Genomic DNA, 12426 nt, shown 5'->3' with positions numbered 1-12426 from the left:
TATTTTTAATGGTTCACTGATCAAAAACGATTGAAGTGCAAGCATTAAAATCCATGTACAAGATGATGTGGATGAGGGATATTCACAGGACTACTATAGCTCACAGATATGTGCCTCCTCAAGGGAGCAGTACCTAAGTTAGACACAAAGTCCAGGAATAACTCAACAGGTCAGGCAACATCTGTAGAAAAAAAGGATGGATGATGTTTCAGATCAGGATCCTTGTTCAACTGAGTTACTCCAGCACTTCTATCTTTGGTATAAACCAGCATCTGCAGTTTCACATTCTGCAGGAATACCTATTCAGTCCAACAGGTCTGTTCTACATTTCATTAACATCATCACTGACCTAACGTATACATTCACCCAGTTTAACATGAATCGATCCCCGCTGTCTTGAAAATATTCTACGAGTCTGCATTGTCTACACTTTGACAAACATAGTTGCAAACACGCATGCTGTTGTCAGAGGAACAAAAATACTAATGCATTAAATGGGCAACCGCTTATTTCTGACGAAATAAATTCCTCCTAATCTCCTTCCCAAAGGAGCGTCCTTTAAATCTGAGGCTATGAACTCTACTCCTAGACTCTCCAACTAGTGGATGGGAAAATGAAGAACAACTAAACTGTTGGGTCCCAGTCGCACAGGAGGCCTGGTCCCATTCCCCAACACAATCGTAGCACTAAACAGGATGGTTTTTGCTCACATTTAATTACAACGCAGTCAGGAAGTGGTCAAGATGAGAGTTTTAGTAATATGTATGGAATAGAATAGATAGAAGATAGATATAATCTGTAGTGACACTGTTGCATTATAATCAAGAGTTCATGTGTTGTTGACATCTTAAATAGCAGATCTCTTCTGATCTTGGTCACGGCTGAAAAGATTTGGTGGTACAGATCAGCAATGCCAACAACCTGTCATAACCAGAATGACAACACTGCAAGGCTCCACATAAACTGTGACTCTGCACTATAACACATCATAAAAGGGTTGATTTACAAAAAAAGAATGGGAAGATTTATACAAAAGAAAATCTTCACATTTTTTCATATTTACAGATTTATTCCAAGAGGCTCCCTGCTATTTTTATTTCACTGCCAGTTACAACAGAATCCCTTAGCTGGTTGCAGAGATCTTTCCCTGTAATAGACATTCACACAGCAGCAAACAATGATGTCCTTACCGCTAGCTCCTGATTCTTCCCATCAAGCTTTTTCTCCAACACATCCACAAGTTGTGTCCTTTCTAATAATGCCTCTTCGTTTTCACGGAGTTTTTCCTTCAGGTTTTCCAGCAACTGAGGAAGTTAGCAAGTGATTAATACCTCCTAACAGATAAATCTGGGCAACATAGAATGGAAATCACACACACGCAACATTTGTAATTCAACTGCACCGATAGTTAGGTCCTCAATTCCACCTTGGTATTAGGATATTAAAATTAAAATTATCATTAATGAAATCAGGGGATGAAATCATTAATTCACATTCAATGGTTTAATGGTCCTTTATTGTCACGTGTACTGAGGTACAGTGAAATTTGATTTACCACACACATCCAAAAATGCAACAAGGCACAAAACTACATAAAGATTAAACACAAACAGCCACCACAGCGGCGTGTGAGAATCCCTAGGGCACCCAGCATAAGCAGAGACCCACAGCCATCAGTTCAATGTCCGGGCCACACACACGCTCCTTCACCGACCGCTGTACTCTCTCTGCAGTCCCTGTCCGCCCAAAGTCAGAAAGCCGTCCACACTCGAACCAGACTCCAGGATCACTGCACTCACGGAAATCCCTCCGAGTCCCCACCAGGGTAGGCAGCTCCTCCATCGTGGTTTTTGCGACCACATATTCCCCTCTGTGATGGAAGAAGAATAACTTTTACCATCTTCCTCCTTTTCTCCCACGGTCGGGGCAATCGAAACACCCGCAGTCGGGGCGATCGAAACTCCCGCAGTCGCCGATCAAAGGTCCTGCAGTTGGAGCTCCCGACGTTGATCCCTAACAAAGCTACCTCCAGCTCCACGATGTTTGGCCACAATGCCGGCGGAGATGCAATACGGAAAAAGTCGCACCTCCGTCGAGGGAAGAGTTAAAAAAAGTTTCTCCTTTCCCCAATCCCCCACTTCCCCCCACATAATACAAAACTAAAGATACGCTAACACACACACAAATAAAACAGACTAAAAACAAACAAAAGCAAAACTCACACAGTCAAGGGGAGAATGTACAGACAGCACCCGTAATTGGGATGGAACCCGGGTCTCTGGCGCTACAAGTGCTGCAAGGCAGCAACTCTACCGCTGTGCCAGCGTGCCACCCAACACTGTGCCTCCTCACCCAACCTCTCAACATTTGTCAGAAACTTGTATTCTTTAATAGTTTACTCGATACATGTGACAATTAACTAAACTAAATCCCATCTGCATCTTCTCCTGTACAATTTCATCTTTACTATTATATAATAACAGGAAGCACTCCTCGACAATTTGAACAATTTTCTGGCACCATTCCTTTGGCAAGGGAAGACTGAAAACATTTAGTCAGAACCTCAGCTGTTTCCACCCTTGCTTCTTTTAACTGGCTGGGAAACATTTCTGCCGGACCTGATGATCTGTCCACCTTCAGAGATGTGTGAAGACATGCTTTCAATTTCCTTGAAAAGTTCCGACACACGACATGAAACGGTTTAACAATAGTCTTTGCTTTAGAAAACAAGAGGCATTGTTAATTGTTATTGTTAAAAAGAAAACTTGCAATATTTTGGACTGAATTTTCAGGCTTTAAAGTGAAATCCAACTGCAGAAATGCAAACACAAAGTACACAGATCACTGTAATAGCTCACTCAGTGAGGGTAACACATATTCAACTGGAATTGATGTTACCTTAAGCTGTTCATCTCTCACGTGAAGCTGGGTTTCTTTGTCCAGAATTTGGTCTTTGAGCTGCACTATTTGCTGTTCATACTGAGCCAGCTGCTCAGTTAAATCAGCCGCCGAATACTTACCTTTAGTCTTCTGGCAGCTCAGTGCCTGCAGAATAATTGGTCACCATTAATAACTGCATCATAGTGAATCAGACTTCAGAGAAAACAGTATTGAAATATTCAGTGTGAGAGGACACCTGAGATCCCGGAGAGAATCCACGCAGGTCACGGGGAGAAGGTACAAACTCTGTACAGACAAGCACCTGTAGTCAGGATCGAACCCAGTTCCCTGACACTGTAAGGCAGCAACTCTACTGTTGCACCACCATTACTCCAGCAGTGTGCCCATTTTTGATATAAACCAGCATCTGCATTTCTTTTTATCTGGGATGCAAGTCTGATTTGCTAGTAATACTGGGAAAAGAAAAAGTGTCCTGGAGAGCCGCACACGTGAGACGGGAGTGACCCTAGGAGCCGCGTGGGCCCAATCCACCCACCGAACAATCGCGCCGCCGACCGGAACGTGCTAGACTCGCCCCACAGGCCTCCCAGGGGACCGAGGTGAAGCCGGATGGTGAGGTCTGCCTGGGCTGAGGGAGACTCAGCAGCGGCGGTGATGGAAGCCTCAGCAGCAACGGGAGCCTCAGCGGCAACGGGAGCCTCAGCGGCAACGGGAGCCTCAGCAGCGGCGGTGATGGAAGCCTCAGCAGCAATGGGAGCCTCAGCAGCAACGGGAGCCTCAGCAGCAACGGGAGCCTCAGCAGCAACGGGAGCCTCAGCGGCAACGGGAGCCTCAGCGGCAGTGGGGCCTCACGATCAACCCGCAATCAGCGTTCAATTATAGTGGGGGGGGGAGGCAATGGGGACCAGGCGTCCCCCCACTGCCGTGAAGAACAATGGGGATCCGGCGATGGGGGACTGCCATGTGGGACGGTGGTAGAACAATGTGGGTCCCGGTGTGGGGGAAATACTCTACATTTATAATTCTCTACCCAGGGGATAAGCCTGCGTTTGTTTGTTTGTTCGTTCCGTTTAAGGTGTTGTGCACACGGCAGCCAGCCAACAGTCGCATGTCTTGTTATTTTTATTTGCACTTTTAATTTCAAGCTTTCGTGCACCTTGTGTGTTGTGACTGTTGGCGACCAATTTCCCTCCGGGGATGAAGAAAGTTTTATTGTATCGTATCGTAAGTGAAAACCAAGGATCAATTCAGGCCTCAGTGAGGGCCAATAGCTCTCTGATGACTGTGGGTGAGTAGTGATACGTTGGAGCAGAGGAGTTTAGAATTGGTGGTCAATGCTGCCCACATGGTAAGGTGTTATGTTGAGCAGCTGACTCCTAGTACCAAGAGCTTGGGTCATGCTCAGACCAATCCCCTTTATCTTGGAACAAACAGGATGCCCATCTTTTCCAGGTTTGCTTTTACATTAGTGGCCCACCATTGCTCATCACTGCACAGGACAGGAAGAAAATCATGAATGTCATAAACGTCCCAGGTTTACTTAGAGTTTACTTGAATGTATTTTTTCAAGTAGTGAACCAGTCACATTACACAAATCAACATTTCTCGGCCTCAATATGCACAACCCATCTAATAAAAATGAGTCATGCCAATAACAAATAATAAAACATGAGAAATTCAATTTGAAACGGCTAACATTTACCAGAGGCAAAACATAACAGACAAATTAAGTTAAGCAAAGGAAAAGCATTTTCATGAAATATTTTTGCAATTGAAATCATAAGCAAGTGATTGTAGTCCACACATCATTTTATACAAGGAAAAACTAAATTCCAAAATATATCATGAATACAAATACAAATTTTGTAAATGCAAATGCAACAACAGGAAATTACAAAAATACTTACCCCCGCCGATGCAAGAGGCTTTTCATTTGCACAAATGCACCTCCACATGCTCTTATTTTAATGTGGCTGCAAAATAACCAAAATAATAATTAAATAGAATTGGTACAGAGCAGAGATTAGTTTAACCGGGCATCATCCGTGGCACGGACATTGTGGGCCAAAGGGCCTGTTCCTGTGCTGTACTGTTCTATGGTCTATGCTCTTGAGTTTACGTTTAGTTTGTTGTCACGTGTACCGAGGTACAGTGTAAAGCTTTTGTTGCGTGCTGACCAGTCAGCAGAAGGACAATACACGTTTGCAATCGACCCATTTACAGCGCAAGGTAACCCCAGCAAAGTCTGATCAAGGATAGTCCAAAGGTCATCAAAGAGGTAGATAATAGTTCAGTACTAATGATGCGAATGATGAGATTAGCAAATGGCAGAGGGGTCCAATTGAAGAAAGTGACACCCAATGCAAAGCGGATCAGTGGCAGATAATAAAGAGACATTAAAGTGAATGGAGAGGAGGAATTTCTTTAATCAGAGGGTGGTGAATCTGTCTAATTCATTGCCACTGAAGGATGTGGAGGCCAAGTCAATATATATTTTATGGCAGAGATTGATAGAGTTTTGATTAGTGCGGGTGTCTGAGGTTATGGGGGAAAAGGCAACAAGTATGAAGGCAGCTGGGCTCTAAAATTCAGGTAGTTCCAATGTGTGAAATGATTATACATCTAAATTCCTTACAACCAATAAGCAGAGCAGGATTAAGAGCTCAAAGATGCCTCAATAATGCTCAATAATGAGGAGTTGCAATAATGGACAATGCAATGCAATACACAAAATATTTCTATGAGAGTGGATACGTGGAACTTGGGACCTCAATTCTTTTGGAAGCAGGGTTAAATTTCAGTTAACTTTTGATCATTGAACATGTACATGGTTTCACTTTGATGAACGTAGCTTTCAATGAACACATAATATCAACATAGTTTTAGGGTAATATTTCTCTACCCAATGGAAAGCCAGCCTATTACAAAACAAAATGGTTAAAATAGGAAATATCCTGAGCACGCTAGATGCAACAATGGAAATAAAACTGAGGCAACTGAAAGGTGTAACATGTATGGATCACAAGACAAAGGAGCTGCCATTTAAAACAGAGGTGTGCAAGAATTTCCTCTCTCAGTGAATGATGAATCTCTGGATTTTTATATCCTGGATGATGTCGAGGTTAGATCACATGAGGTATTCAAACGCAAGGTAGATCAATCAAATCATGTTATCAATTAGGTCCACTTAATATAAATAATGTTCACAAAATCCACATTACATCCAATTCACAGAATAAAATAACCATTACAGCAGAACTACCTGTATCAAATCATACACAAACGTCCCAAATTACCTTAATTTCACAGATTTATCACGTCACAAAGTGGGGCAAAAACAGCAAATTAAAAGTTAAGACACAGATTAAAGTTGCATCTCAATGTAATTAGTTTAACATCGTATTCCATAACTGTGCCACAGTTGATCAGCTTATTTACAACGACTGTTGCTAAATCTAGCCCTACTTGTGAAGAAAGTTTGCCATCCTGCACTGCACAAAAGTAGAACATAGCTTGATATCCAATTGTAAACTTGAGCCTTACAGCACCTCCTATCAGCTGTTATTTAATTCTACAGGTATGGCCAAAGTTCTATATAGATTTCCTTTGCCGATATTGGACTTATCTGTATTTCATCCCATTTCCATTTCCATGTGCAAGGACACAAACAAATTGCTTTTTCCATGAGCACTTTCCATTTTTCAGCATTCCAATAATTTTCAATTATTGTCACTGCTAGGATACAGGAAAACAAACCAGCTGATTTGGACATGGCAAAGTTCCCCCAATAACCAGATAAAATATGCTGGAATTTTCACTCATAAAATGAGCAGCACAATGGCGCAGCCAGTAGAGCTACTACCTCACAGCACCAGAGACCTTGGTTCCATACGGACATTGGGTTCTGTGGAGTTTGAGTGACTGTGTAGGTTTCCTCCGGGTGATCCAGTTTCCTCCCACATCCCAAACACATGCAGCTTTTTAGGTTTCCGTAAATGGCCTCCATAAAATTGCCACTAATGTGTAGGGAGTGTTTGAAAAAGGGGAATAACATAGTGTAGCGACACCTGGTGGTGGCTCTGGGTAATCGAACCCTCGTGATTGACTGGAGGGAGGAGTCACTGAGCGCGGGTGTTCTAATGGCTGTATTGTTTTGATTATGTAAATTATCAGCACTATACAAGGTAAGTGGAAAAGAAAATTACAATACCTGTATCAATCCAAATGTCACAATATATTTAAAATATTTGATGATCTTTCCCCAAGCGGACAATTTCCAGATTGAATTTAGCCTCCTGATGACAAAGAAGGCTATTGTCTACTGCGAGGGGAATTGATTACAAAGGCACGCAGTTTCTGCGGATAGTCGCAACACTTCCCCGTGAAAGATCTTTTACAGGAAAGGTCTCAGAATATAAAGATGTAAAGAATACCAAGTTGTTCAGGTTAAGTCTGCTCAACTAATAGCTGAAATGGGTTAAGCCGTGCTCTCTTCTCACTGTTACCATCGACAGTAGCCACAGAAGTGTAAACGTCCCACACTCCCAGTTCGAAAAAAGCTACTGTCCCATCAGGTTGTTGAACTGACCTAATGCTACCACAGCAACGGAACATTACAGACCATCTCTTGGCAACAATGCATTGTTTAATTTTCTGAATTCCATTTTATAGACAATAGACAATGTCATATGACAATTACCTGAATGGTGCAGGAGCAGGTCATTTTCCCCTTTGAGCCTGCACCACCATTCACTGTGATCATGGATGATCATCCACAATCAGTATCCCCTTCCTGCCTTCTCCCCATAGGATAGAATATAGATTATTGGAGGTGTTTCAGTTTGTTCCTGCATCCAAATAATTTATCATATCAAATGCCTTTAGTCCACTGGAAGTAGATCACCAAACTTCAGTGATGTCCTGCTTCTATCGCCATAATCTCCAAGCACTATGTCATTAATCCTAACATTGATTTCTTTCAATTCCTACCTTCCACACATATAGAAACCTAATAGCCCTGTCCCACGGTGCGAGTTCATTCCAAGAGCTCTCCCGAGTTTAAAAAAAATCAAACTTGTGGTAAGCACGGTGAATGAACGTAGCGGGTACGTCGGAGCTCGGGGACATCTCTTAGCGCTAACGGCAGGTACTCGGGAAGACTCGCTAATGGCAGGAAAGCACGGGAAGACTTGTGAAGATTTTTCAACATGATGAAAAATGTCCACGAGAGCCCCGAGTACCGACGAGTGGCCATTATCGTAAATTTCCGAGTTCGAATCAGGGCAAACTCGGGAGAATTCTTGGAATGAACTCGTACCATGGGACAGGGCTTTAATTGTGCCCTCCATTGTGGAGATAGAACTGAACAGCATTTAATTATTTTGCAATTTATTTGTTCCCAACCAGGGTTTATAACCAAGAGACTTATTTTTGTTTTCAATTACATTTCATCAGAACAGGAAGAAGCTATAAAACAACCTTATATTTGGCCACAGTTTAAGAATAAGGAGTAAGCCATTTAGATAGATAGATAGATAGATAGATAGACAGACAGACAGACAGACAGACAGACAGACAGACAGACAGACAGACAGACAGACAGACAGACAGACAGACAGACAGACAGACAGACAGACAGACAGACAGACAGACAGACAGACAGACAGACAGATAGATAGATAAATACTTTATTAATCCCCTTATTCAGGGGAAATTCTGATGTCCATGCAGCACACTAATAAAAATACAACACAGTATTCAAAGAAATTCAACACCAAAATATCCAAAACATCCCCCCACAGTGATTCCCACTGTGGGGGAAGGCACAAAGTCCAGTCCCCATCCTCTTGTCCACCCATAGTCGGGCCTATTGAGGCCTCCACAGTCGCCGCCACGGCGCCCGATGTTATCGCCGGGTGATGGTACTCCGGCGTCGGGAGAACCCTCAGCAGCTTGGGGTGCCAGGAACGGCCGCCTTCCCACCGGAGCCTGCGGCTTCCAAGCCAACAGGCCACGCCAGACGGAGCTCCGCACACTGGTGATCTCGGCGAGATGTTAGTTCAAACGCCGCAGCTGGCCGCTCCGCAGAACCGCGGCTCCACGATGTTTTCCTCGGCGGTCCCAGCATACCGGAGTTCCAGCGCGGCGACCCAGGAAAGGCATCGCCCGCTCCGCAATAGCGCTCCAGCGCTGTGCCGCCGCCAAAGCCGACGTTCCGCGCCGCCGCCGCCGCCAACGTTCTGCGCCGCCGCCGCCGCCAACGTTCTGGCCAGGTCCTCAGGGAAACGTCGCTCCAGGACCCGCTGGTAGGCCGCGAGGACAGGTCGAAGTCGCTGCTCGGAGGAAGGCAACCCCTCCGACCAGGTAGGGACTTAGAAAAGCAGTTTCCCCCTTCCCCCCCACCACCCCCCACACATAAAAGATTTAGGCCCCCTGACTATACATTTAACGAACTAAAAATAATAAAAAAAGAAGGGGAAAAAACGGACAGCTGCAGGACAGGCAGCCGTTCAGGACAGCGCCTCCTCCGTAATTTAGAACGGAGACAAGGAAACACTTTTTCTCACAGAGAGTTGTGAGTCTGTGGAATTCTCTGCCTCAAAGGACGATGGCGATGGTTCTCTGAATACTTTATAGAGAGAGCTAGATAGGGCTCTTAAAGTTAGCAGAGTCAGGTGATATGGGGAGAAGGCAGGAACAGGGTACTGATTGGGGTTGAACAGCCTTGATCACATTGAATGGCAGTGCTAGCTTGAAGGGCCGAATGGCCTACCCCTGCACTTATTGTCTATTGTCTCAGCAGGATAGACAGCATTTCTGGAGGGAAGGAATTGCTCACATTTCAGCTTCAGTCCCTTCTTTACACTTATATCAAGAGTCAAGAGTGTTTTATTGTCATATGTCCCAGATAGGACAATGAAATTCTTACTTTGCTGCAGCACAACAGAATATGTAAACATAATACATAACGGGAAAAGAAGAAAAAATTCAGTGTGTGTATACACATGCACACATACTCAATAAATAGCAAATATAGTGCAATAATAGTAATAGTTTATTGCAGTTCAGAGCTTATTTGTTGTCGTGTTTAATAGCCTGATGGATGTAGGGAAGAAACTGTTCCTGAACCTGGACGTTAGTTTTCAGGCTCCTGTACCTTCTTCCCGATGGCAATGGTGAAATGAGTGTGTGGCCAGGATGGCGTGGGTCTTTGATGATGTTGGCTGCCTTTTTTGTGGCAGCGACTTCGATAGATCCCTTCGATGGTGCGGAGGTCAGAGCCGGTGATGGCCTGGGCAGTGTTTACAACTTTTTGATTCTCTCTCCTGGCAATCACTGCCATGAAGGCCACGCACCTTCTGGTGGGAGGGACTATAAAACCCGGAAGTGTGGGCGTGGCTCAGTCTGTCTGCAAGATAGCGAGGGAGAGGTCACAACTCTCTGTCTGAGCTGGGAAACTACAGAACACTGTGAGTCTGCAATGTACTTGAATAAATGATTTGTTAGCCCTTAATGAAAATAAAATGAGTTGTTTGGCCTGTCCTGTGCTTGAAACGGCAATGGCAATGGAAATGAAGTGAAAATGCAATGAGCTATTTGGCTTGAGCCTGCCCTGTTTTGAAAGTGCAATGGCAATGGAAATGAAGTGAAAATGCAATCAGCTGTTTAGCTTGGGCCTGCCCAGTGCTTGAAAGTGCAATGGCAATGGAAATGAAGTGAAAATGCAATCAGCTGTTTGGCTTAGGCCTGGCCTGTGCTTGAAACTGCAATGGCAATGGAAGTGAAGTGAAAATGCCATCAGCTGTTTGTCTTCGCCTGCCCTGTGCTTGAAACTGCAATGGCAATGGAAGTGAAATGAAAATGCAATGAGCTATTCAGCCTGCCCTGAGCTTGAATCTGCAATGCAATTGGAAATGAAATTAAATGAGTTGTTTGGCCTGCCTGAAACCACTAATTTCGGCCCACGGCCCCTATTAGCCGAGAAACTGGTCCCTTTAGCCCCAAATGCCTTTATTAGCCCAGGAGGAGCATTTTGGCCCAAAAGGCCCGTGCCAGTCCAGGAAAAGTCCAGAGCAATTGCCTTTCACTGAGAATCTGCTCAGATTTTTTTTAAAGAGCTCATTTGGCCCATCAGGCATGTACTAGCCCTGGCTCATCAGTAAGTATTCTCCCTGCAAGTATTAAACCTCACTCCAGTATTTTTCTCCCTCCCTTCATTTGCTCCCTGTGAAATCCAGGCCAGGATATAGTTTCCTCCCTCATTGTTGTGATTAATATTAAAGTTCTGATCTTGAGAATATCACATTTTTGAATTTTTAAGGCAGTCTGGGTGTTTATTACTATTTCCGTCACAACGGTTAATTTTGTAATTAGCTACTTAATTAGGTAATTAACTCATTATATGTTATATACTCGTTATATGTTATATGGTTATATGGTTATATACTTTAATTTCAGCCCATCAAAGTAAGATGAATCATATTTGTTTCAGAATGCTTCAATCTATAATAACTGAAAATTTTATTCAGTTCTCTTAATTTTTATTAAAGTTATGGGCTTTTATGTCAATTGACTGTCCTTGATCACAGCTTTTGTGTTAAATTAATGGAAAAGCAATAGGGAACAAGATGCTAATTTCTGAGTATGAAAATGACCATAACTTTATTAATACTGAAGATATGAAAGTGAATTAAGTGTCAAGTTTTTTTTGTGCTTTATCTGATTAGATAAATTTCAGGCTTGATTTTTAAAATCTCAAAATGTTGTAACATTCCTACTGACTGACTGATTGACCCTAATCCTAATCCTAACCCCAGCTCTACATTTGTTATTTATCATTTTTATTTACCAGTTCACATCATAACTTTATAAAGATAAATCAATTCTAAAACAAAATTACCAGAAAGGTTAGCATTACCTTTATTCCTTGGAAACCTTGCTATTGTTTTGATGTAATTCGGAGGCAGCCATGATCCCAGAGTGCTCGCTACCTAGCGACCATGAAACAAAGCGAGTGAATGGTCAATTGGCGTCTGATCTCAATGTCAAAGGTGCTTTGATTGGACAATTACTACTCGGAAAACTGGAGGTTTTTCTCATATTTTTTAAATGTGCAGGTTTTGTTCTTGACGAGTTTCTGGTATGATTTCTATAATATTTTTACACAATATGTTAAAAATTCAGGTAGTTACGTGATTTGGGTCACAAACTGAAACAAAAAAGCACTTTGGCCCACAGCCTAAAAACAGGGAATTATAGACCAGTAGTGGGGAAGTTGTTATAGCTGTGCATCTGGAAAGCAGTAACAGGATCGGTCAAAGCCAGCATGGATTTATGAAGGGGAAATCTTCCTTGACTAATCTTCTGGAATTTTTTGAGGATGTAACAAGTAGAATGGATAAGGGAGAGCCAGTGGATTTGGTGCATTTGGACTTTCAAAAACTCTTTGACCAGGTCCCACACAAGAGATTAGTATGCAAAATAAGAGCACATGCTATTGACATGTAGGGTATTGACATGGATAGA

At 43.1% G+C, this 12426-nt stretch overlaps 1 protein-coding gene across 1 annotated transcript in view; it reads right to left on the bottom strand.

Annotated features, from left to right (window-relative positions):
* The window catches only part of LOC116969846 (MAR-binding filament-like protein 1), a 33114-nt gene extending 31272 nt beyond the window's left edge, over positions 1-1842 (bottom strand). The window contains exons 1-2 of the mRNA XM_033016620.1: positions 1822-1842; positions 1191-1304 (exon numbers count right to left, since the gene is read on the bottom strand). Of these exons, the coding sequence (XP_032872511.1) occupies positions 1191-1304; positions 1822-1842 (135 nt within the window). The remainder of the gene's footprint in view (positions 1-1190; positions 1305-1821) is intronic.
* Between the last annotated feature and the right edge of the window lie 10584 nt (positions 1843-12426).

This window comes from Amblyraja radiata, unplaced genomic scaffold (assembly GCF_010909765.2).
Source record: "Amblyraja radiata isolate CabotCenter1 unplaced genomic scaffold, sAmbRad1.1.pri scaffold_160_ctg1, whole genome shotgun sequence".
NCBI classification, from domain to species: Eukaryota; Metazoa; Chordata; class Chondrichthyes; order Rajiformes; family Rajidae; genus Amblyraja; species Amblyraja radiata.
The sequence above is the reverse complement of the archived record's forward strand: the minus strand, read 5'-3'. Positions and strand labels throughout refer to the sequence as shown.